This window comes from Salmo trutta, chromosome 9 (assembly GCF_901001165.1).
Source record: "Salmo trutta chromosome 9, fSalTru1.1, whole genome shotgun sequence".
Classification (NCBI taxonomy): domain Eukaryota; kingdom Metazoa; phylum Chordata; class Actinopteri; order Salmoniformes; family Salmonidae; genus Salmo; species Salmo trutta.
The window spans coordinates 26,484,709-26,511,390 of NC_042965.1; the positions used below are offsets into that span (position 1 = coordinate 26,484,709).

At 45.9% G+C, this 26,682-nt stretch overlaps 1 protein-coding gene across 1 annotated transcript in view; it reads right to left on the reverse strand.

Annotated features, from left to right (window-relative positions):
• The window catches only part of LOC115200330 (polypeptide N-acetylgalactosaminyltransferase 9), a 138,395-nt gene that overhangs the window by 103,347 nt on the left and 8,366 nt on the right, over positions 1-26,682 (reverse strand). The window contains exon 2 of the mRNA XM_029763298.1: positions 12,441-12,624. Within this exon, the coding sequence (XP_029619158.1) occupies positions 12,441-12,624 (184 nt within the window). The remainder of the gene's footprint in view (positions 1-12,440; positions 12,625-26,682) is intronic.

Consider the following 26,682-nt stretch of genomic DNA (forward strand, 5'->3'; position numbering starts at 1 on the left):
TTCTTACCAGAGAGATGTTTGTTTCTGTCGGCGTGATGCGTGAAGAAACCGGGTGGCTGTATCGACTCTGACAACATATCCCGAGTGAGCCATGTTTCCGTGAAACAGAGAATGTTACAATCTCTGATGTCTCTCTGGAATGCAACTCGTGCCCTAATTTCGTCCACCTTGTTATCTAGAGATTGGACATTGGCGAGTAATATGCTCGGAAGCGGTGGATGGTGTGCTCGCCTTCTGAGTCTGACCAGTATGCTATTGCACGACCGGGTAAGACGTATGATATTATATTGTACGACCGCTATTCCATTCATAATGTAAACTAACCTAACATAATATATCATACAAAATAGAGGGAACAATGTATGTATAAAATCCTACAAATTGCCCTGAGCCCAGGTTGGCTTATCTGGTGAGATAACAGGGCATCCTGGCTGTGTGCATTCTGGCATTTGAAATGCTGACGTTGAAAGCATGAGTTCAGGTGTAGTGACACGTAAAAGCGCTGTGCGCACTGAGTCAGGGTTGTGTGCCTAGTGACAGTGGGGTTGTCCGGGAGGGAATGTGTGTATGTGTGTGGCTGCGTGTGTGTGTGCACCAGATGGAACTCAGCATGGCTTTGTTCTGTCCTCTCTACCGATTGAAGCTTGTGGGGATTGTGCAGTCACTCAGTGCAGTCAGAGTCCTGTGTGTGTGTGTGTGTGTGTGTGTGTGTGTGTGTGTGTGTGTGTGTGTGTGTGTGTGTGTGTGTGTGTGTGTGTGTGTGTGTGTGTGTGTGTGTGTGTGTGTGTGTGTGTGTGTGTGTGTGTTTGACTGGAGTGAAATTGACAATGATATGGAGAGGAGAGACTGTCAGGGTGTTTATTCATGGTAAATTATACCATTAAATGATCTGATATATCACATAATATTATACCATTAAATTAGAATCTGAAGCTGTTGTCTCAATCGGTCATACTATAAATAAGGGGTTCCAAACTTTTTTGGCCCGGCGACCCCATTTTGATATAAAAAAATGTGTGACCTCACCATGTAAAAAAGTGATATAATCTAAGGCCAATATTTTAATTGGGGCTATAACAGTCTATTACAAATCAGTCTGACAGTAGTTTTGACAGGATTTCAATCTGAAGTTAGTATGGTTTGAAGTGACTGAAATGCATCAGGAAGGTATTGGGAAGTTCAGAAGATCATCAGGCAATACTTTTGTATGATCCTCTGTGTAGAAAAAAACATAATCATTGATGATGTTCTTATTCCCGCAGCCTGATTTAGTGCCTGGTCTTGTCCACTCTGTTCTAATGAGGCTTGTGGGTATTGTAGAGGGAAACAGAAGACACATACATGCTCTTGAGAGTCTTATCTTTCAGTGATGGGGTCATAATATTTTGTAGCTTAAACCGTTAAAAAGATAGAGCCACATTTGTAGGAAGAAAACAGAAACCTCCGTTTTTACAACCAGATCTAGTGGCTGCCGGAGGTTACTGACGTAACCCCGGTTCTATGAACCAAGCACATTTTTTAAAATGTATTTAAGAGTTTCTCGCGACCCCATTTTCAAATCAGGCGACCCATCATGGGGTCCTTCCTTTTCTCTCTCTTCAAGTTTCTTTTATTCTCTGTGACAGCTTTTCTACTGCCTCTTTCAAATCAGCCATACAGGCATTATAAACACAAGTCATATCTGGCAGTGAATACAGGTGAATCGTTGTGCAATGGTTTTTCTTTAGTGGGGACACAACCACAAGCTGACAACCATACCAAATCGAATGAGGTATGTTTTATTTGGGCTTAGTTCAATTGTTCCTGGCTAGTTGTTAGCCAGCATATGTTTAATAGTTTCCATAATAATGAAAGACAGAAGGAGATGGGGCAATGCACCAGATCACTTCAATTGAGTTGTGTCTATGGCCAAATTCAGTGTTGAGGTTGTTAAGTGATATTGTAGTTCCAATGCCCTAGTTACTGAGTCCAATTTAGGCCATCGTTCAACCTTAAATGTGTACCTGTCTGCAGCAACGGGGAGGCTTGTAGGTCCATAACAGGATGAGCGATCGACTCATCTGTTTGTAATGAAACTAAACTCACTGGCAGGCTCTCATAATTTGACCTGGAACGAGCTGTGACAGAAACAGAGCGGCAGATTAAGACTTATTCCCATCACACTCCCTCCTCGGCCTGCGACAGTGTGCCGGCCGGCCGGCCCGTCTGGTTTTCACAGCCATGTTATTCGCTATGAAATTTCACATTAACCTGAGATAACCTGTGCTGCACAGGAAATGTGAAAGCAACTCTCCCCCTATAGAAAGTCTGTTCTCAGAAAGACAATTGTTTACCTTGTCATTTCACTGCCCTGTTGAGGAGATAAACTCAGCTTTCGGGGGAGAAACATAAAAGCTGAAAGCATTTTACTTACCATTGACCACCGTGGTGACCTTGCCATCCCATTCCCAGGTATCAGAGGCTTAAGAAATGAGGTAGCGCACATCCACGTGCCCTTCCAGTTGATTTATAGTCTAGTTATAGTCTCCTAGTCACAGATACTGAAGAAGGACATGTCTTTGGGGAACCAACCACATCTGTTGCATTGCTTTGATAAATGTACCAACATTGATCTCAATGAATACTGGAGCAATCAAATCAAATCAAATTGTATTTGTCACATGCGCTGAATACAACAGTGAAATGCTTACTTACAAGCCCTTAACCAACAATGCAGTTTTAAGAAAAATAAGTGTTCAGTAAAAAATAGATAAGTAACATTTTTTAAATAAAAGTAACAAATAATGAAAGAGCAGCAGTAAAATAAAAATAGCGAGGCATATACAAGGGGTACCGATACAGAGTCAATGTCACGTCCTGGCCAGTATATAAGGTTAATTGTTTTGTAGATTGGTCAGGGCGTGGCAGGGGGTATTTGTTTTATGTGGTTCGGGGTGGTGTGTTTGTGTAAAGGGTGTTTGATTTAGTATTTCCGGGTTTTGGTTTATGTCTAGGTAGTTCTATGTGGAATCTAGTGTGTGTGTTTCTATGTTTGGTTGATTGGGGCTCTCAGTTGAAGGCAGGTGTTGTCTATCTGCCTTTGATTGAGAGTCCCATATATTAGGGTGTGTTTGTGTGTGTGATTTGTGGGTGATTGTTCTGTGTTCAGCCCTAGGCTTTGCCAGACTGTTAGTTGTTCGTTTTCGTATTTTGTTATTTTTGTATGTTCATTTTTGTAGTGAATAAAAATCAAGATGAGCATTCACGAACCTGCTGTGTATTGGTCCACATTTTCCGATGACGATTTCGCACTATCGTCAGAGGACGAAGACAACCGTGACAGAATCACCCACCACCAAAGGACCAAGCAGCAGAGGAAGGAGCAGACGGAGTTCGAGTTGGACTGGCGGGAGAAGTGGACTTGGGAGGAAATTCTGGACGGGGCCGGACCTTGGCATCAGGCTGGGGATTATCAGCGCCCGCAGTGGGAAATTGAGGCAGCCAAGGCGGAGAGGCGGTGGTACGAGGCCAGAGTGGACGCGCTGAAGGAGATGCACGAGAGGCACCCCCAAGAAAATTTTGGGGGGGGGGCACACGGGTAGTTTGGCTAGGCGTAAGAAGAGCCGGAAGCCAGCTACCCATGGATATATGGAGGAGCGTATGGGGTGGAGAGTGTTATGTTTCGCTGAGAAGCGCAATATCTCACCCATACGCACGCACAGTCCGGTGCGAGTTATTCCAGCCCCTCGCAGGTGCCGTGCTAGAGCGGACATCCAGCCTGGTAGGAGGATGCCTGCGCAGCGCATCTGGTCGCCGGTACGCCTCCGAGGACCAGGCTACCCAACTCCCGCTCTACGCACGTCTACCATCAAGCCCCTGCACAGCCCAGTCTGCCCTGTACGAGCACTCCGCTCGTGCAGGGCTACTAGTTCCATCGAGCCAAGGCGGGTTGTGCAGGAGGTAAGATCTAGACCGGCTGTGCGCCTCCATAGCCCTGGGTTTCCAGCTCCTGTCTCTCGTGCGGACCCGGAAGTGCGTCCACCCAGTCCGACTCGTCCTGTTTCCGCTCCCCGCACTAAACGGCAAGTGCGTAAACCCAGCATCGCCAGTCAACAGTCGTCGGAGCTGCCCGCCAGTCAACAGTCGTCGGAGCTGCCCGCCAGTCAACAGTCGTCGGAGCTGCCCGCCAGTCAACAGTCGTCGGAGCTGCCCGCCAGTCAACAGTCGCCGGAGTGGCCAGACTGCGCTGAACTGCCGGAGTGGCCAGACTGCGCTGAACTGCCGGAGTGGCCAGACTGCGCTGAACTGCCGGAGTGGCCAGACTGCGCTGAACTGCCGGAGTGGCCAGACTGCGCTGAACTGCCGGAGTGGCCAGACTGCGCTGAACTGCCGGAGTGGCCAGACTGCGCTGACCTGCCGGAGTGGCCAGACTGCGCTGACCTGCCGGAGTGGCCAGACTGCCCTGACCTGCCGGAGTGGCCAGACTGCCCTGACCTGCCGGAGTGGCCAGACTGCCCTGACCTGCCGGAGTGGCCAGACTGCCCTGACTGTCCCGAGTGGCCAGACTGCCCTGACTGTCCCGAGTTGCCAGACTGCCCAGACTGTCCCGAGTTGCCAGACTGCCCAGACTGTCCCGAGTTGCCAGACTGCCCAGACTGTCCCGAGTTGCCAGACTGCCCAGACTGTCCCGAGTTGCCAGACTGCCCAGACTGTCCCGAGTTGCCAGACTGCCCAGACTGTCCCGAGTTGCCAGACTGCCCAGACTGCCCCGAGCTGCCAGACTGCCCAGACTGCCCCGAGCTGCCAGACTGCCCAGACAGCCTGGAACGGCCTGAACCTGAGCCGCCTCCAATATAGGTGGGTTGGGGAGGGGGGGTGTAGCACAGTGCCGTCGTTGACGGCAGCCACCCTCCCTTCCCTCCCTTTAGTAAGGGGGAATTTTTCTTTTGGGTATTGTTTGGGGTTATTTTTTTTTTTGTTAAGGTGCTTCCGGGGTAGCACCTTTAAGGGGGGGGTACTGTCACGTCCTGGCCAGTATATAAGGTTAATTGTTTTGTAGTTTGGTCAGGGCGTGGCAGGGGGTATTTGTTTTATGTGGTTCGGGGTGGTGTGTTTGTGTAAAGGGTGTTTGATTTAGTATTTCCGGGTTTTGGTTTATGTCTAGGTAGTTCTATGTGGAATCTAGTGTGTGTGTTTCTATGTTTGGTTGATTGGGGCTCTCAGTTGAAGGCAGGTGTTGTCTATCTGCCTTTGATTGAGAGTCCCATATATTAGGGTGTGTTTGTGTGTGTGATTTGTGGGTGATTGTTCTGTGTTCAGCCCTAGGCTTTGCCAGACTGTTAGTTGTTCGTTTTCGTATTTTGTTATTTTTGTATGTTCATTTTTGTAGTGAATAAAAATCAAGATGAGCATTCACGAACCTGCTGTGTATTGGTCCACATTTTCCGATGACGATTTCACACTATCGTCAGAGGACGAAGACAACCGTGACAGAATCACCCACCACCAAAGGACCAAGCAGCAGAGGAAGGAGCAGACGGAGTTCGAGTTGGACTGGCGGGAGAAGTGGACTTGGGAGGAAATTCTGGACGGGGCCGGACCTTGGCATCAGGCTGGGGATTATCAGCGCCCGCAGTGGGAAATTGAGGCAGCCAAGGCGGAGAGGCGGTGGTACGAGGCCAGAGTGGACGCGCTGAAGGAGATGCACGAGAGGCACCCCCAAGAAAAGTTTGGGGGGGGGGCACACGGGTAGTTTGGCTAGGCGTAAGAAGAGCCGGAAGCCAGCTACCCGTGGATATATGGAGGAGCGTATGGGGTGGAGAGCGTTATGTTTCGCTGAGAAGCGCAATATCTCACCCATACGCACGCACAGTCCGGTGCGAGTTATTCCAGCCCCTCGCAGGTGCCGTGCTAGAGCGGACATCCAGCCTGGTAGGAGGATGCCTGCGCAGCGCATCTGGTCGCCGGTACGCCTCCGAGGACCAGGCTACCCAACTCCCGCTCTACGCACGGCTACCATCAAGCCCCTGCACAGCCCAGTCTGCCCTGTACGAGCACTCCGCTCGTGCAGGGCTACTAGTTCCATCGAGCCAAGGCGGGTTGTGCAGGAGGTAAGATCTAGACCGGCTGTGCGCCTCCATAGCCCTGGGTTTCCAGCTCCTGTCTCTCGTGCGGACCCGGAAGTGCGTCCACCCAGTCCGACTCGTCCTGTTCCCGCTCCCCGCACTAAACGGCAAGTGCGTAAACCCAGCATCGCCAGTCAACAGTCGTCGGAGCTGCCCGCCAGTCAACAGTCGTCGGAGCTGCCCGCCAGTCAACAGTCGTCGGAGCTGCCCGCCAGTCAACAGTCGTCGGAGCTGCCCGCCAGTCAACAGTCGCCGGAGTGGCCAGACTGCGCTGAACTGCCGGAGTGGCCAGACTGCGCTGAACTGCCGGAGTGGCCAGACTGCGCTGAACTGCCGGAGTGGCCAGACTGCGCTGAACTGCCGGAGTGGCCAGACTGCGCTGACCTGCCGGAGTGGCCAGACTGCGCTGACCTGCCGGAGTGGCCAGACTGCCCTGACCTGCCGGAGTGGCCAGACTGCCCTGACCTGCCGGAGTGGCCAGACTGCCCTGACCTGCCGGAGTGGCCAGACTGCCCTGACCTGCCGGAGTGGCCAGACTGCCCTGACCTGCCGGAGTGGCCAGACTGCCCTGACTGTCCCGAGTGGCCAGACTGCCCTGACTGTCCCGAGTTGCCAGACTGCCCAGACTGTCCCGAGTTGCCAGACTGCCCAGACTGTCCCGAGTTGCCAGACTGCCCAGACTGTCCCGAGTTGCCAGACTGCCCAGACTGTCCCGAGTTGCCAGACTGCCCAGACTGTCCCGAGTTGCCAGACTGCCCAGACTGTCCCGAGTTGCCAGACTGCCCAGACTGCCCCGAGCTGCCAGACTGCCCAGACTGCCCCGAGCTGCCAGACTGCCCAGACAGCCTGGAACGGCCTGAACCTGAGCCGCCTCCAATATAGGTGGGTTGGGGAGGGGGGGTGTAGCACAGTGCCGTCGTTGACGGCAGCCACCCTCCCTTCCCTCCCTTTAGTAAGGGGGAATTTTTCTTTTGGGTATTGTTTGGGGTTATTTTTTTTTTTGTTAAGGTGCTTCCGGGGTAGCACCTTTAAGGGGGGGGTACTGTCACGTCCTGGCCAGTATATAAGGTTAATTGTTTTGTAGTTTGGTCAGGGCGTGGCAGGGGGTATTTGTTTTATGTGGTTCGGGGTGGTGTGTTTGTGTAAAGGGTGTTTGATTTAGTATTTCCGGGTTTTGGTTTATGTCTAGGTAGTTCTATGTGGAATCTAGTGTGTGTGTTTCTATGTTTGGTTGATTGGGGCTCTCAGTTGAAGGCAGGTGTTGTCTATCTGCCTTTGATTGAGAGTCCCATATATTAGGGTGTGTTTGTGTGTGTGATTTGTGGGTGATTGTTCTGTGTTCAGCCCTAGGCTTTGCCAGACTGTTAGTTGTTCGTTTTCGTATTTTGTTATTTTTGTATGTTCATTTTTGTAGTGAATAAAAATCAAGATGAGCATTCACGAACCTGCTGTGTATTGGTCCACATTTTCCGATGACGATTTCACACTATCGTCAGAGGACGAAGACAACCGTGACAGTCAATGTGCGGGGGCACCGGTTAGTTGAGGTAATTGAGGTAATATATACATGTTGGTAGAGTTAAAGTCACTATGCATAGACAATAAACAGAAAGTAGCAGCAGTGTAAAATAAAGGGGGAGGGGCAATGCAAAAAGTCTGGGTAGTCATTTAATTAGCTGTTCAGGAGTCTTATGGCTTGGGGGTAGAAGCTGTTAAGAAGCCCTTTGGACCGAGACTTGGCGCTCCGGTACTGCTTGCCGTGCGGTTGCAGAGAGAACAGTCTATGACCAGGGTGGCTGGAGTCTTTGCCAATTTTTAGGGCCTTCCTCTGACACCGCCTGGTATAGAGGTCCTGGATGGCAGGAAGCTTGGCCCCAGTGATGTACTGGGCCGTACGCACTACCCTCTGTAGTGCCTTCGCGATCGGAGGCCGAGCAGTTGCCATACCAGGCAGTGATGCAACCAGTGAGGATGCTCTCGATGGTGCAGCTGTAGAACGTTTTGAGGATTTGAGGACCCATGCCAAATCTTTTCAGTCTCCTGAATAGACTTTGTCGTGACCTCTTCACGACTGTCTTGGGGTGTTTGGACCATGATAGTTTGTTGGTGATGTGGACACCAAGAAACTTGAAGCTCTCAACCTGCTCCACTACAGCCCCGTTGTAGTTAATGCGGGCGTGCTCGGTTCTCCTTTCCCTGTAGTTCACAATCATCTCCTTTGTCTTGATCACATTGAGGGAGAGGTTGTTGTCCTGTCACCACACATCCACGTCTTCTACCTCCTCCCTATAGGCTGTCTCATTGTTGTCGGTGATCAGGCCTACCACTGTTGTGTCATCGGCAAACTTAATGATGGTGTTGCAGTCGTGCCTGGCCATGCAGTCATGACTGAACAGGGAGTACAGGAGGGGACAGAGCACACACCCCTAAGGGGCCCCCGTGTTGAGGATCAGTGTGGCAAAATCTACCCTTACCACCTGGAGGCGACATGTCAGGAAGTCCAGGATCCAGTTGCAGAGGGAGGTGTTTAGTCCCAGGGTCATTAGCTTAGTGATGATCTTTGAGGGGACTATGGTGTTGAACGCTGAGCTGTAGTCAATGAATAGCATTCTCACCTTGGCGTTCCTTTTGTCCAGGTGGGAAAGGGCAGTGTAGAGTGCAATAGAGATTGCATCATCTGTGGATATCTGTTGGAGAGGTATGCAAATTGGAATGGGTCTAGGGTTTCTGGGATAATGGTGTTGATGTCAGCCATGTCCAGCTTTTCAAAGCACTTCATGGCTACAGACGTGAGTACTACGGGTCGGTAGCCATTTAGGCAGGTTACCTTAGTGTTCTTGGGAACAGGGACTATGGTGGTCTGCTTGAAACGTGTTGGTATTCACGGACAGGTTGAAAATGTCAGTGAAGACACTTGCCAGTTGGTCAGCGCATGCTCAGAGTACACGTTCTGGTAATCCGTCTGGCCCTGCGACCTTGTGAATGTTGACCTGTTTAAATGTCTGAAACGGAGGGGATGAGGAGTGAGGATGTAGAGATAATTCAATCACATTGACTCTGGAGAGCGTGATCACACAGTCGTCCAGAACAGCTGATGCTCTCATGCATGTTTCAGTGTTACTTGCCTTCAAGCGAGCATAGAAGTTATTTAGCTTGTCTGGTAGGCTTGTGTCACTGGGCAGCTCACGGCTGTGCTTTCCTTTGTAGTCTGTAATAGTTTGCAAGCCCTGTTACATCCGACGAGTGTCGGAGCCGGTGTAGTATTTAATCTTAGTCCTGTATTGATGCTTTGCCTGTTTGATGGTTCGTCAGGGGAATAGCGGGATTTCTTATAAGCTTCCGGGTTAGAGTCCCGCTCCTTGAAAGCTGCTCTAGCCTTTAACTCAGTGCAGATGTTGCCTGTAATCAATGGCTTCTAGTTGGGGTATGTACGTACAGTCACTGTCGGGACGACGTCATCGATGCACTTATTGATGAAGCCAGTGACTGATGCGGTGTACATTGCATTTTCATATTGACTGTGAGGTATAGGCTAGAAATGTTTTTCATTTTCTTTCTCATTCAGACGCTATTCTTTTCTGCCCTCTGTGAAGCTCAGGTGCTAGCTAGTACATTGTGGTCCCCAGTGGCTCAGTTGGTAGAGCATGGCACTTGCTAATGCCAGGGTTGTGGGTTTGATTCCCACAGGGAGACCAGTATGAATGTACTGTAAGTCACACTGGATAAGAGTGTCTACTAAATGATGTAAATATTATTTACCATTCTTCTTTAAGACGTATTATTGAAGCATTGTGCTACAGGCCACCCAGCAGCTCCTGGTTGGGATAATAAAGCCTCTAGTTAACTTCCTCTGGATCACCATTAGAAAATGTCACAGCTGGAAGGATTGCCATCATAAAGCTCAGACCACTGAATAGGGATAATAGGGTTTGTCCCTGGAAATGGTCGCATGTAATTAATATGAATAGATTGGCGGTAGGTCTTAAAATCCTACAAAAGGAGAAAATCTAGATCACATCCAATGGATACAGAGACAGAGGGGATGAGGAGTGAGGATGTAGAGATCATTCAATCATCCCCCCCAGCCTCCCTGTGGTCATCAAACACCTCTCTGCTCAATGACTCCTGTGCAATTACGGTACTAGACCAGAGGTGTCTTGTGTTAGCCTTTCCACACTATCCTACCGACCCCAATCCTATACTGTGTTGGCTAGGGTATTTTCTTTTCACATTGTTCTTTCGAGCAATGTTTCAGAAACCAAGGAGAATGCATAAGCAGGCCAATGCAGTACCGATGGGCTTGGCTTGGATCAGTAGGGTGGAAATACTATCAGTGTATTGAAGGTGGGTCTTACATTGTTTCTGCACAGCTCAATTCAGTCCAATCTGCAATACCATAAACTCACATAATATGAAAATAGCCCTAACCCAGGTTTTTGATTACAATTAAAGTATCTGTCTTGTTTCGCTCAGTAGACATCTTGCTACTTGTCTAATTAATTAACAAGGTCATTCAAGGTACAGGGACAATGTTTGTTTTAATTTAATTCCAGTCGAGGTCCAATATAATTTTTTCACCTCCTGTTTCTGGAAGTGATGTCACTGAGTAATGCCCCTATGTATAGGACCTTCCACTCCCACCTGGGATATGGATGCCTGATGAAGACCTAAGGGTCGAAATGTTGTAAATAAATATCACCTGGGAGCATGAGCAGCAGTGTGCGGCGTTTTCCTTTCTGTTTTCCATGAGTTTTCCTACAACTCCAGCACCAGCGGAAAATACCTGGATGTGTGTATGTTCTTTAGCTTTTGTACCAATATTAGGCAGCACCGTAAGACAAGAATACTTTAAGCTAAACATATTGATTCCCTTTATGCATATGAGGCTCACTGTATCTTCATCAAACAGGGTGTCTACAGTATGGCTATTATGAACTGCTTTGCTTTGGGAAGGGTTTCACCCTCTGGAATGATCTGTTTACATCTCAATATGGGCTACCTTGCTGAGCATAGGTTTGTTAACGGAAGAGTGAACAATTGTGCTAATTTAAAATAGAGGCAGGTCGTTCAGTACTAATGCCAGGACAGATACACACAAACATGCACACCATTGCACACGCACACACGCACGCACGCACGCACGCACGCACGCACGCACGCACGCACGCACACACACACACACACACACACACACACACACACACACACACACACACACACACACACACACACACACACACACACAGACACAGACACAGACACACAGCATGGACCTGCATGTATCATTATTTCCACAGGGTATACATAATGTAGAGCCGAGTGTCAAAACACAGGACTGACTGCATGAATATCTACCACTAGAGAGTAAACAACAACATGGAGATAACCGGTTTAGCCAAACCACTAACACTGACTTCCTGTAGACATTATCAAACCGCTAACACTGACTTCTTGTAGACCTTATATCAAACCACTAACACTGACTTCCTGTAGACATTATCAAACCGCTAACACTGACTTTCTGTAGACATTATCCTCTTCATAAAGAACCATTTCCTAAAATCCTATTTTCCACCAAGCAGTTTTCAGCTGGTATTATTAATAAGTAACTTTTCTTTTCACTCTCTCTCCTTTCGTTGATTTTTCAGCGTGAAAGAAAGGGATAGGGTAGAACAAAGCTGTGTGGATTAAATGAATTGTTATCGCTGGCAAAGCCCAAAGAAGGCTCTGGCTGTCAGATTTCCTCCGAGTCTCTCTCTGTCTGTCTGTTTTTGTTCTTTGACACAGGCTGATCTAAACGCCAGTGGCAGGCCTTATTATCCGCTCCCAGTCATTGTACCGGAGATGTAGTCCTACATTCTAAATATGAAATTCATTTGAAAAAGACCATTAATATTCCCAATGGGGTATCCACGGTCTCTTTTATAAGAAATACTGCTGGACTTCTTTCTTTTACTGCATTATGAACTAGCCTGCCGCCCCACTATCAACATCATCTCTGACTGTCTGGCACAATGTATTTCATGTAAGGCTTACTCGTGTTTTATGCAATTTCCTTTGTATGCCGCCGGTCCTGTTTGTGCTTTGAGCTGTCCTGGATGCTGATGCAGCCTGCAGTGGCCTAGCTAGGGAGACAAACCTAACCTGCACGATTTACTTAATTGAAACTCTGTTGTCTGTTTCACTTATACTTCTCTGAAATAATAAATAATAAATACACTCAATTTGTTCCTCTATTCACACACCTTAGTTAGAGACAGATGTAGCAACAGTATTATTTTTTCTTAGCACAAATAAATAAATAAAACATAAATAAATGAATAAAATGAATCCTACTTTTTGGGTCTGTAGTCGGGGATGCTGCGGTCCAGGGAGATGCGGTCACTGAGCTGGGCGTTGTAGCCATAGTCCTCGTACTTCCCCTCCCCGTCAACATGGCTGTCGTCCCCCAGAGTAGCAGCTGCTCCTCCCTGGCCCAGACCTCCAGGCCCCTCCACCAGCCCCATGGGCTTAGCCAGACCTGCAGAACACACACACACACACACAAAGGCACACACGCATGCAGACATGAATGTACATACACACATGCGCAAACACACGTACACACACACACACACACACACACACACACACACAGTGAGACAGAGAGAGAGAGAGAGAGAGAGAGAGAGAGAGAGAGAGAGAGAGAATGATAGGTGAGAGAAGAGGCCATGCAGAGGGACAGCTGATTGACATTCATGGGCTGTGAGGATCATAGAGGGTGACAGCCCTTAGATTCGGAAAGGCTCTTCTGTAGGACATCATTACTCTGTCTGTCTATGGAGGTGCTGCAACTACCAACCTGGACATGGATTTCTCAAGATGGCAGAGCAAGGAACAGAGCAGAGCAGTGGTAGTGCAAGACATAGAGATACATACAGTATAATGTTTCGATTAACATTTTTATGGCACAAGAATTAAATGACAGATGTGTACATTGTCATGGTATTGATAATTATACATGATATCAGGTCTAAAACCACCGTTGGAATTCTCCTTATTTGGAGAAGAACAGAAGATAATCTTTCGGTTAACCTAATTACAATTAGAACTAGCTGCCAGTGATTTTAGTGCAGGAAAATTGAAATCCGTTTGACCTCATTTCTACCAGCATGTCACCTGTGCAACAAGAGGGAAAAAACTCTACATCACCTTTGCTCAACACACAGAGATGCATACAAAGCTCTCCCCCGGCCTACATTTGGAAAATCAGACCATAACTCTATCCTCAAACAGTGTACCAGTGCCGCGCTCAATATGGAAGTGGTCTGATGAAGCGGCTGCTAAACTACTGTTATGCTAGCACAGACTGGAATATGTTCCGCGACTCATCCGATGGCATTGAGGAATTTACCACATCAGTCACCGGCTTCATTAATAAGTGCTATCAACAACGTTGTCCCCACATTGACTAACAAGAAGACATCGATTACAGGCAACATCCGCACTGAGCTAAAAGTTAGCGCTGCCGCTTTCAAGGAGCAGGACACTAATCCGAACACTTATAAGAAATCCTGCTACGCCCTCCGACGAACCATCAAAGAGGCAAAGTGTCAATAAAGGACTAAGATCAAATCCTACCAGCTCTGACGCTTGTCGGATGTGGCAGGGCTTGCAAACTATCACGGATTACAAAGGGAAAGCAAAGAGCTGCCCAGTAACACAAGCATACCGGACGAGCTAAATGCCTTCAATGCTCGTTTTGAGGCAAGAAACACTGAACCATGCATGAGAGCACCAGCTGTTCCGGACGACTGTACATTACCTTCCTGATTACATCCCCTATATCTGTCATTCCCTTTGGTTCTTTCCCAGGAGTTATTGACTCTGTTTTTGTTTCATGTCTGTACGCTTTTCGTGTGTTTCTTGTTTTGTACTATGTTCTATTTATTATAAAATTTGCACTCCCTGTACTTGCTTCCCGACTCCCAGCATACACATTACAATGGTACATTCGGAAAGTATTCAGACCCCTTGACTTTTTCAACATTTTGTTACGTTACAGCATTATTCTAAAATGGATTAAATAGTTTTTTCCCCTCATCAATCAACACACAATACCCGTAATGACAAAGCAAATCTGTTTTTTAGACATTTTTGCATTTATTTTGAATAAAAACCGGATATATCACATTTACATAAGTATTCAGACACTTTACTCGGTACTGTGTTGAAGCACCTTTGGCAGCAATTACAGCTTTGAGTCTTCTTGGGTATGACACTACAAGCTTGGCACACCTGTATTTGGGGGGCCAATCAAGGACATTGAGACTTGTCCCGAAGCCACTCCTGCATTGTCTTGGCTGTGTGCTTAGGGTTGTTGTCCTGTTGGAAGGTGAAAATTCGCCCCAGTCTGAGGTCCTGAGGGCTCTGAAGCAGGTTTTCATCAAGAATTTCTCTGTACTTTGCTCCGTTCATCTTTCCGTCAATCCTGACCAGTCTCCCAGACCCTGCCACTGAAAAACATCCCCACAGAATGATGTTGCCATGACCATGACCATAGGAATGGTTCCAGGTTTCCCCCAGACTTGACACTTGGCATTCAGGTTTAAGAGTTTAATCTTGGTTTCATCAGACCAGAGAATCTTGTTTCTCATGGTCTGAGAGTCCTTTCGGTAGGGCTGTGGCGGTCACAAAATTTTGTCAGCTGGTGTTTGTCAAGCAAATAACTGTCGGTCTCTCAGTAATTAAAAGTTAATTAACATCAACACATTTAGTATCTCCTGGCTTCCACACATAGACTAAAAGCCACTGATGCAGACCTTTGTACCATCTACATTTTAAAAAGTCTAATAAATCCATCTAATATAGCCTACACCTTCACAATAAATCCATTATTAATTTTAGACAGGTCTAAAGGAAGCATGATATGAAGAAAATGTAGTCTATTTTAGAAGAACAGAATAGCATACTCTGAGTTGTCCTTATTTTAGGTCCTGATCTGGCTATGCCAAATGGCTGTGGACTACACTAGTTCATTTAGCCGACAAGTTTGCTTAGAATTCCGTGGAATTTTATAGTATGAAGAATACAACTGAACACAGCTGAATAAAATAGAAAGGACGTTTTCTCCAAACGATTTGAGGGGGTGCACACATACGGCTATTCTGTGTTGAGCGGTTAACAAAGAAATAGGTATTTCTATATGCTTAATTTAGAGTTATTCATGTAACTTTAATTGTTCTACAAATGTTGGGCTACATGTTTTGATTTTTAATACACTGTAAGGCTGCATGATGCGAATCTAATAAAGATTAGAAAAAAGTTGTTTGAAAGGCATGAGATCTGCTTAGTTTTTTGCACAGGCTGTACACACTACATCAGTCATTCATTCACAATTTGACAAGCACTTGACCATTCATAGAATTTCATGGTGGCATACCCTTTGTGTGGCCGTAATGCACCCTAAAAAAATCCATGCTTTTTGCGGCCACTCTCCCTGAGTGCTGAGCGCTCCGAATCAGCTCTCACTCACATGGCTCTCCATCACATGATCAGGTCTTTCTCACAGGCTACAAATGAAGACAGACACATCGGGGACGCAACTGCGCGGGTCCTTATCCAATTCCGAGGTGCATATTGAAGATATTGGAAGAACTGTCCACATTTACTTTTCGTCAGCCAACAAGATGAGAAGGCCTAACGTACAGCAAAAGCACTAGCTTTTTATCCCCAATAGATAGATCCCAAATGAATACAACCACTAGCATCAGCAAAACATTTTTTACATAATGTGGCTGACTCAACAGATCAGAACGTTTAGTTGAAAATGTTGATAAACTATTAGGCTATTTCTTCACATTATAAGTGCAGCAATGCAGACATGGTAGTAGGCTATAAGCGCAAACGTTCCATTAGCAGAAAACACCATTATCAAAAGTGACCGCAAATGCAAATATGCATGTAATGCTTTTATTATAGAAGTGCATTTTTATGTGAAAATGATCTTCCCCAAACTTGAAACTCATGCACTGCTTATGAATGCCAGTTAGGCTCTACACCCCTTGTAAAGCTGATTATTGTGCTTCATTTTAAGAAGTTATTTGGCAACTTTAGTTGTAATACAAACCTTATCAAAAAATAGAGCTAGGCTACATGAGGTTTAATATAAGTGATAATAAACAGTTGAAGTCGGAAGTTAACATATACCTCAGCCAAATACATTTAAACTCAGTTTTTCACAATTCCTGACATTTAATCCTAGTAAAACTTCCCTGTCATTAGGTCAGTTAGGATCCAAACTTTATTTTAAGAATGTGAAATGTCAGAATAATAGTAGAGCGAATGATTTATTTCAGCTTCTATTTCTTTCATCACATTCCCAGTGGGTCACAAGTTTACATACACTCAATTAGTATTTGGTAGCATTGCCTTTAAATTGTTTAACTTGGGTCAAACGTTTCGGGTAGCCCTCCACAAGCTTCCCACAATAAGTTGGGTGAATTTTGGCCCATTCTTCCTGACAGAGCTGGTGTAACTGAATCAGGTTTGTAGGCCTCTTTGCTCACACACACTTTTTCAGTTCCGCCCACAAATGTTCTATAGGATTGAGGTCAGGGCTTTGTGATTGCCACTCCAATACCTTGACTGTGTTGTCCTTAAGCCATTTTGCCACAACTTTGGAAATATGCTTGGGGTAATTGTCCATTTCGAAGACCCATTTGCGACCAAACTTTAACTTCCTGACTGATGTCTTGAAATGTTGCTTCAATATATCCACATCATCTTCCATCCTTATGATGCCATCTATTTTGTGAAGTGCACCAGTCCCTCCTGCAGCAAAGCACCCCCACAACATGATGCTGCCACCCCCGTGCTTCACGGTTGGGATGGTGTTCTTCAGCTTGCAAGCTTCCCCCTTTTTCCTACAAACATAACAATGGTCATTATGGCCAAACAGTTCTATTTTTGTTTCATCAGACCAGACCAGTTTCTCCAAAACGTATGATCTTTCTCCCCATGTGCAGTTGCAAACCGTAGTCTGGCTTTTTTATGGCGGTTTTGGAGCAGGGGCTTCTTCCTTGCTGAGTGGCCTTTTCAGGTTATGTCGATATAGGACTCATTTACTGTGGATATAGATACTTTTGTACCTTTTTCCTCCAGCGTCTTCACATCGTCCATTGCTGTTGTTTTGGGATTGATTTGCACTTTTCGCACCAAAGTACATTCATCTCTAGGAGACAGAATGCGTCTCCTTTCTGAGTGGTATGATGGCTGCCTGGTCCCATGGTGTTTATACTTGCGTACTATTGTTTGTACAGATGAACGTGGTACCTTCAGGCGTTTGGAAATTGCTCCCTAGGATGAACCAGACTTGTGGAGGTCTACATTTGTTTTCTGAGGTCTTGGCTGATTTCTTTTGATTTTCCCATGATGTCAAGCAAAGAGGCCCTGCGTTTGAAGGTAGGCCTTGAAATACATCCACAGGTACACCTCCAATTGACTCAAATTATGTCAATTAGCCTAACAGATGCTTCTAAAGCGATAACATCATTTTCTGGAATTTTCCAAGCTGTTTAAAGGCACAGTCAACTTAGTGTATGTAAACTTCTGACCCACTGTAATTGTGGAACAGTGAATTATAAATTAAATAATTTGTCTGTAAACAATTGTTGGGGAAATTAATTGTGTCATGCACGAAGTAGATGTCCTAACTAACTTGCCAAAACTATAGCTTCTTAACAAGAAATTTGTGGAGTGGTTGAAAAAACGATTTTTAATGACTCCAACCTAAGTGTATGTAAACTTCCGACTTCAACTGTATAATTCACAAGTGATAGGCTAATATTATCACCCATCAGACTATTCTTGATTTAATCCTGTCTTTACATATACTAAATAATATATGTGTGAAATTAGTTTTGATTTAGAATGGACCATTATCATGCAACTGTATCGAAAAAGGGGCAGCGGGAAAAAATACATGTCATCTATGCACTTAAATAGCGAATGAAGGACAGATTTCGCGTGGTTCATTTACATGCCAGCCAGGTAGGCTATACTCCTGTTGTAAATATAAGCAATGTACTTAATAGTAGGAACGTTCAGAAATAAATATAGTAAGCCTAGAGAAAGCTGAGGGGAGTCTCCTCTTTTTAGTAGAGGCCATCACTCAATTTTCTCGCGCAATTTCATAGCATGTAGAAATGTTGCCCAACATGAGCTCAAGTGCTCTCGTGAAGTGGTCGATTAGATTTTCGGTTACATTTGCATTGATGTCAGAGTGAATAGAGGGACAATAGAGTGCTGAGTACCAGTTTGGTAGGCTACTAATGACTAAATGGTCATGTGGAATTTGACTGCCGTCATGACTTGTGACCACCTGTGTGGCAGAAATATGGTCACCGCAACAGCCCTACCTTTAGGTGCCTTTTGGCAAATTCCAAGCGGGGTGTCAGGTGCCTTTTACTGAGGAGTGGCTTCCGTCTGGCCATTCTCCATAAAGGCCTCATTGGTGGAGTTTTGCAGAGATGGTTGTCCTTCTGGAAGGTTCTCCCATCTCCACAGAGGAATTCTGGACCTCTGTCAGAGTGACCATCGGGTTCTAGATCACCTCCCTGACCAAAGCTCTTCTCCCCCAATTGCTCAGTTTGGCCGGAAGACCAACTCTAGGAAGAGTCTTGGTGGTTCTAAACTTATACCATTCAAGAATAATAGAGACCACTGTGTTCTTGGAGATCTTCAATGCTGCAGAAATGTTCCCCAGATTTGTGCATCGACATAATCCTTATATCGATAGGTGTGTTCCTTTCCAAATCATGTCCAATCAATTGAACTTACAACAGGTGGACTCCAATCAAGTTGTAGAAACATCTCAAGGATGATCAATGGAAAGAGGATGCACCTGCGCACAATTTCGAGTCTCATAGCAAAGGGTCTGAATACTTATGTAAATAAGGTATTTTTGTTTTTTATTTGTAACAAATTTGCACAAAAAAATCTAAAATGCAGTTTTTGCTGTGTCATTGTGGGGTATTGTGTGTAGATTGATGAGGAAAACATTTATTTGATCAATTTTAGAATAAGGCTGTAACATAACAAAATGTGGAAAAAGTGAAGGGGTCTGAATACTCACCGAAGGGACTGTATATATAAACATGTTTGTTTTTGTTTTAACATTCCGAATGCACTGTATGATCACGCTCTTCGTAGCCGATGTAAGACCTTTAAACAGGTTATCATTCACAATGCCGCAGTGCCAGACGGATTACCAGGATGAATACTCAGAGCATGCGCTGACCAGCTCTCTTCACTGAAATTTTCAACCTCTCTCTGACCCAGTCTGTAGTACCTACATGTTTCAAGGAAACCCCCTTAGTCCCTGTGCCAAATAATGGCATGTTAACCTGTCTAAATGACTACCGCCCCATAGCACTCACATCTGTATTGTCATAAATGCTTTGAAAGGCTCACATCAAAACCATCCTCCCAGAAACCCTGGATCCACTCCAATTTGCATACCGCCCCAACAGATCCACAGATGATGCAATCTCTATTGCACTCCACACTGCCCTTTACCAACTGGACAAAAGGAACACCTACATGAGAATGCTGTTAATTGACTACAGCTCAGCGTTCAACACCATAGTGCCCTCCAAGCTCATCACTAAGCTAAATACCTCCCTCTGCAACTGGATCCTGGAGTTCCTGACGGGTCGGCCCCAGGTGGTAAACACAGGGGCCCCTCAGGGGTGCGTGTTCAGGACCCTCCTCTACTCCCTGTTCACCCACAACTACATGGCCGTGCATGACTCCAACACCATCAATAAGTTTGCGGACGACACGATGGCAGTAGGCCTGATCACCGATGACGATGAGACAGTCTATAGGGAGGAGGTCAAAGACCTGGCAGTGTGGTGCCAGGACAACAACCCCTCCCTCAACGTGTGCAAGACAAAGGAGCTGATCATGGACTACAGGAAACGGAAGGTTGAACATGCCCCCATTCATATCTACGGGGCTGTAGTGGAGTGGGTCAAGAACTTCAAGTTCCTCAGTGTCCACATCACTAAGGACCTATCATGGTCCATACACACAAACACAGTCATGAAGAGGGCATGGCAATGCCTCTTCCCCCTCAGGAGGCTGAAAAGACTTGGCATGGGCCCTCAGATCCTCAAAATGTTCTGCAGCTGTACCATTGAGAACATCTTGACTGGCTGAATCACCGCTTTGTATGGCAACTGCTCAGCATCTGACTGCAAGACTCTACAGAGAGTAGTGTGTACAGCCCAGTACATCACTGGGGGCGAACTCCCCGCCATTCAGGACCTTTATACCAGGTGGTGTCAGAGGAAGGCCCTAAAAATGTTCAACGACTCCAGCCACCCAAGCGGTACCGGAGCACCAGGTCTGGGACAAAATGGCACCTGAACAGCTTCGACCCCAAAGCCATAAGACTACTGAACAGTTAATCAAATGGCTTACCAGACAATTTACATTGACCCCCGTTATTATTTATTGATCTTAATTGTTTTTTTGTCACTGGGATACACTAAATACCCCATAATGTCAAAGAGGAATTATGTTTTCCAAAATGTTTACAAATGAATTAAAAATGAAAAGCTGAAAGTTTTGAGTCAATATGTATTTAACTATTTTTTTATGGCAAGCCTAAATAAGTTCAGGGTTGAACATTGGCTTACCAACTCACATAATAAGTTGCATGGACTCACTCTGTGTGCAATAACAGTGTTTAACATGATTTTTGAATGACTACATCATCTCTGTACCCCACACATACAATTATCTGTAAGGTCCCTCAGTCGAGCAGTGAATTTCAAACACAGATTCAACCACAAAGATCAGGGAGGTTTTCCAGAGCCTCTCAAAGAAGGGCATCTATTGGTAAAAATAAAAAAACAGACATTGCATATCTCTTTGAGCATGGTGAAGTTATTAATTACAATTTGGATGTTGTATCAATACATCCAGTCCCTATAGAGATACATGCGTCTTTCCAAACTCAGTTGCTGGAGTGGAAGGAAACCGCTCAGGGATTTCACCTTGAGGCCAATGGTGAATTTAAAATAGTTCATGGCTGTGATAGGAGAAAACTGAGGATGGATCAGCAACATTGTAGTTACTCTACAATACTAACCTAACTGACAGAGTGAAAAGAATGAAGCCTGTACATAATAAAAATATTCCAAAACATGCATCCTGTTTGCAACAAGACACTAAAGTAATACTGCAAGAAATGTGTCAAAGCAATTAACTTTTTGTCCTGAATACAAAGTGTTAAACTAGATGACCAACAGTATGTTCTAGAACTTTATACTGAGAGAGAACACACTTCCAAGGAGTTGATTTTGGATTGTTACCTTTGCTGTATTCTGAAAACATTTAGTTGAGAAATTACTTGGAGCAAGATGGCATCTGCTACTGGTTCAAGGTAAGATATCTCTTTATTCATTCAATATATATATTACTGTAATTGTCTTGCTGTTAATAAAAATGTTATTAGTAGTTCTGCCAGACTTAGGAAGGTTGGAATTAGGGCAGCAGGCAATGTAGTACTGAAACTATCGAGGTCACCTAGCCAGCTACACCTAGCCAGCTACACGTTCAAACAAAGTCAACAACGCAGCCACTGCCAGCTAGCCTACTCCACCAGCCAGCAGTACTGTATCATTTTCGTCATTTTAGTCAATAAGATTTTTTGCAACGTAAGCTTAACTTTCTGAACATTCGAGACGTGTAGTCCACTTGTCATTCCAATCTCCTTTGCATTAGCGTAGCCTCTTCTGTAGCTTGTCAACTATGTGTCTGTCTATCCCTGTTCTCTCCCCTCTGCACAGGCCATACAAACGCTCCACACCGCGTGGCCGCTGCCACTCTAACCTGGTGGTCCCAGCGCGCACGACCCACGTGGAGTTCCAGGTCTCCGGCAGCCTCTGGAACTGCCGGTCTGCGGCCAACAAGGCTGAGTTCATCTCAGCCTATGCTACCCTCCAGTCCCTAGACTTCCTGGCGCTGACGGAAACATGGATCACCACAGATAACACTGCTACTCCTACTGCTCTCTCCTCGTCTGCCCACGTGTTCTCGCATACCCCTAGAGCATCGAGCCAGCGGGGTGGTGGCACTGGAATCCTCATCTCTCCCAAGTGGACATTCTCTCTTTCTCCCCTGACCCATCTGTCTATCTCCTCATTTGAATTCCATGCTGTCACAGTTACCAGCCCTTTCAAGCTTAACATCCTCATCATTTATCGCCCTCCAGGTTCCCTTGGAGAGTTCATCAATGAGCTTGACGCCTTGATAAGTTCCTTTCCTGAGGATGGCTCACCTCTCACAGTTCTGGGTGACTTTAACCTCCCCACGTCTACCTTCGACTCATTCCTCTCTGCCTCCTTCTTTCCACTCCTCTCCTCTTTTGACCTCACCCTCTCACCTTCCCCCCCTACTCACAAGGCAGGCAATACGCTTGACCTCATCTTTACTAGATGCTGTTCTTCCACTAATCTCATTGCAACTCCCCTCCAAGTCTCCGACCACTACCTTGTATCCTTTTCCCTCTCGCTCTCATCAAAAACTTCTCACTCTGCCCCTACTCGGATGGTATTGCGCCGTCCCAACCTTCGCTCTCTCTCTCCCGCTACTCTCTCCTCTTCCATCCTATCATCTCTTCCCTCTGCTCAAACCTTCTCCAACCTATCTCCTGATTCTGCCTCCTCAACCCTCCTCTCCTCCCTCTCTGCATCCTTTGATTTTCTCTGTCCCCTATCCTCCAGGCCGGCTCGGTCCTCCCCTCCTGCTCCGTGGCTCGACGACTCACTGCGAGCTCACAGAACAGGGCTCCGGGCAGCCGAGCGGAAATGGAGGAAAACTCGCCTCCCTGCGGACCTGGCATCCTTTCACTCCCTCCTCTCTACATTTTCCTCTTCTGTCTCTGCTGCTAAAGCCACTTTCTACCACTCTAAATTCCAAGCATCTGCCTCTAACCCTAGGAAGCTTTTTGCTACCTTCTCCTCCCTCCTGAATCCTCCTCCCCCTCCCCCCCCCCCCCCCCCCCCCCCCTCCTCCCTCACTGCGGATGACTTCGTCAACCATTTTGAAAAGAAGGTTGACGACATCCGATCCTCGTTTGCTAAGTCAAGCGACACCGCTGGTCCTGCTCACACTGCCCTACCCTGTGCTTTGACCTCTTTCTCCCCTCTCTCTCCAGATGAAATCTCGCGTCTTGTGACGGCCGGCCGCCCAACAACCTGCCCACTTGACCCTATCCCCTCCTCTCTTCTCCAGACCATTTCCGGAGACCTTCTCCCCTACCTCACTTCGCTCATCAACTCATCCTTGACCGCTGGCTACGTCCCTTCCGTCTTCAAGAGAGCGAGAGTTGCACCCCTTCTGAAAAAACCTACACTCGATCCCTCCGATGTCAACAACTACAGACCAGTATCCCTTCTTTCTTTTCTCTCCAAAACTCTTAGGGTATAGGGGGCAGTATTGAGAATTTTTGAAAAAATATGTGCCCATTTTTAACTGCCTATTACACCAACTCAGAAGCTAGAATATGCATATTATTGTTCAGGTTTGGATAGAAAACACCCTAAAGTTTCAAAAACTGTTTGAATGGTGTCTGTGAGTATAACAGAACTCATTTGGCAGGCAAAACCCTGAGACAGATTCTGACAGGAAGTGGATACCTGATGTGTTGAATTGACTTTGAGCCTATGCCATTGAAAAACAAAGGGGGTTAGGAATATTCTGGCACTTCCTATTGCTTCCACAAGATGTCCCCAGCCTTTACAAAGTGTTTTGAGTATTCTACTCTGAGATTTGACCGAATAAGAGTCATGGAACGGCGATGGCCCATTAGACACCTGGCGTGCGATTTGATGGTGGGTACTCTCATTCCGAAACGTTTTAAAAGAAAACCCAATGGTCCGCCTTGAATTTTATTCATGTTCTGGTTAAAAAAGGCCCTAATGATTTATGCGATACAACGTTTGACATGTTTGAACGAACGGAAATATATTTTTTCCGTTCTTGAAGTGAAGTGAAGTCCGGCTGGCTTAGATCATGTGCTACAACACGGAGGTTTTTGGACATAAATGATGAGCTTTTTTGAACAAAACTACATTCGTTATGGACCTGGGACTCTTTGGAAGTGACATCTGATGAAGAGAATCAAAGGTAATGGATTATTTACATAGTATTTTCGATTTTAGATCTCTCCAACATGGCGGTTAGTCTGTATCGCAATGCGTATTTTTCTGGCGCAGTGCTCAGATTATTGCAAAGTGTGATTTCCCAGTAAAGTTAATTTTAAATCTGGCAGGTAGCGTTCTCCTGGCATCCGCCAAACACAGATCCGTTTGTCGGACTGCTAGATGGTGAAGAATGATTCATCACTCCAGAGAATCCGTTTCCACTGCTCCAGAGTCCAATGGCGGCGAGCTTTACACCACTCCAGCGACGCTTGGCATTGCGCAGGTTATATTAGGCTTGTGTGCCGCTGCTCGGCCATGGAAACCCATTTCATGAAGCTCCCGACGAACAGTTCTTGTGCTGACGTTGCCTCCAGAGGCAGTTTGGAACTCGTTAGGGAGTGTTGCAACCGAGGACAGACGATTCTTACACGCTTAAGCACTCGGCGGTCCCGTTCTGTGAGATTGTGTTGCCTACCACTTTGCGGCTGAGCAGTTGTTGCTCCAAGATTTTTCCACTTCACAATAACAGCACTTACAGTTAAACGGGGCAACTCAAGCAGGGCAGAAATTTGGTGGCATCCTATTATGGTGCCATTTTGAATGTCACTGAGCTCAGTAAGGACATTCTACTGCCAATGTTTGTCTATCTAGATTGCATGGCTGTGTGCTCGATTTTATACATCTGTCAGCAACGGGTGTGGCTGAAATAGCCGAATCCACTAATTTAAATGCAATGTCCACATACTTTTGTATATATAGTGTATGTTTTGTGGCAAATCCAATACAACACATTTTCTGAGTACAACTCTTCATGTTTTCAAGCATAGTGGTGGCTGCATCATGCCATGGTTATGCTTGTAATCATTAAGGACTGGGGAGATTGTCAGGATAAAAAATGAACTGAATGGAGCTACAGTAAGCACAGGGGAAATCCTTGAGGATCACCTGGTTCAGTCTGCTTTCCACGAGACACTGGGAGATGAATTCAGGCCAATAACCTAAAACACAAGGCCACTTACAAAGAAGACAGTGAATGTTCCTGAGTTACAGTTTTGACTTAAATCTACTTGAAAATCTATGGCAAGACCTAAAAATGGTTACATACTTATGTAAATTACATATTTGTCTATTTAATTTTCAACACATATGCAAACATTTCTTGAAACATGTTTTCACTTTGTCATTATGGGTTATTTTGTGTAAATGGTTGAGGAAAAACTATATTTTATCCATTTTGAATTCAGGCTACAAAATTGTATTACCTCAACTACCTTGTACCCCTGCACATTGACTGGGTGCTGGTACTCATTGTATATAGCCTCATTATTGTTTTTATTGTGTTACTATTTCCTTTTTTATTTAGCAAATATCTGTCTTACTTAACTCTGCATTGTTGGAAATGGGCTTGTAAGTAAGCTTTTTACTGTAGTCTACACCTGTTGTATAAGGCGCATGTGACCAATAAAATTTGATTTGATTTGAACTGGAACTGACAGGGATACTACTGGCCACTAAAGTGGTTCTCTAGACTGCTATAATTCCCTGCAGAGGAAGGGGTCAACTGGGTAAATAATACAAATTTAAAAAAATCTATCAACAAACAAATACAGCTTTTCCATTACATTTCGATAGCCGTTCACTAGGTCAGCGTTTCCCTAACTCGGGCCCCCTTGTCTGTTTAAGTATGGAGTGAGTCTTATTGCTTTTTCTCCCATCTGGATATTTTAGCCTCTGCTGCACGTTATCTAGATATGATGTCTCATAGCTTTTCTGGTTTGGATATTTTAAACTCTGCTGCACAGTGACATTGTAGGGGCTTAATTTGATATTCCTGTCATACTTCCAGAGTGGTCTCCACAGGAAAACCATGTTGCCTCTTCTCAACAGATGGACAGAAACAGCAAGTAAACAGCGCATACTAATGAAGATCTAGGGTCACACATTCCCCAACAAGCCATTGCAAGAAATGTTTTTGGGGGAGGTTCTGGGAGATTTGCCATTGGAGCTGAACAGTTGGCAGTTGCAAACTGTCACCTCCCACGAGAGGGATCCCATCAGGGGCAATGCAGTGGTGTCATCTGACACCCCGGGTGGGGCTCACTAGCATTATGGACCCAGTCTGAATCTCAATCACCCGCTCTCATGACATTGAGGCAATCTAAGAAGCAACTGAAAGTGAAATCTGGAGTGCCACTCTCTCTGCGTGAGACTCGGAAACAGCCTAGCATCCCTGCAGTTTTGTTTTCCGCGGTCCTGGTTATTTTGCTCCCCTCACTCCCCGCTTCTTCTGGCTGGCTGAAGCAAATTCCATTACAGGAGAAGCGGATGCACTCACAGAAGTCTGTCTGCTACTGCTGATGTCTGCTGTCTACGGCTGACAG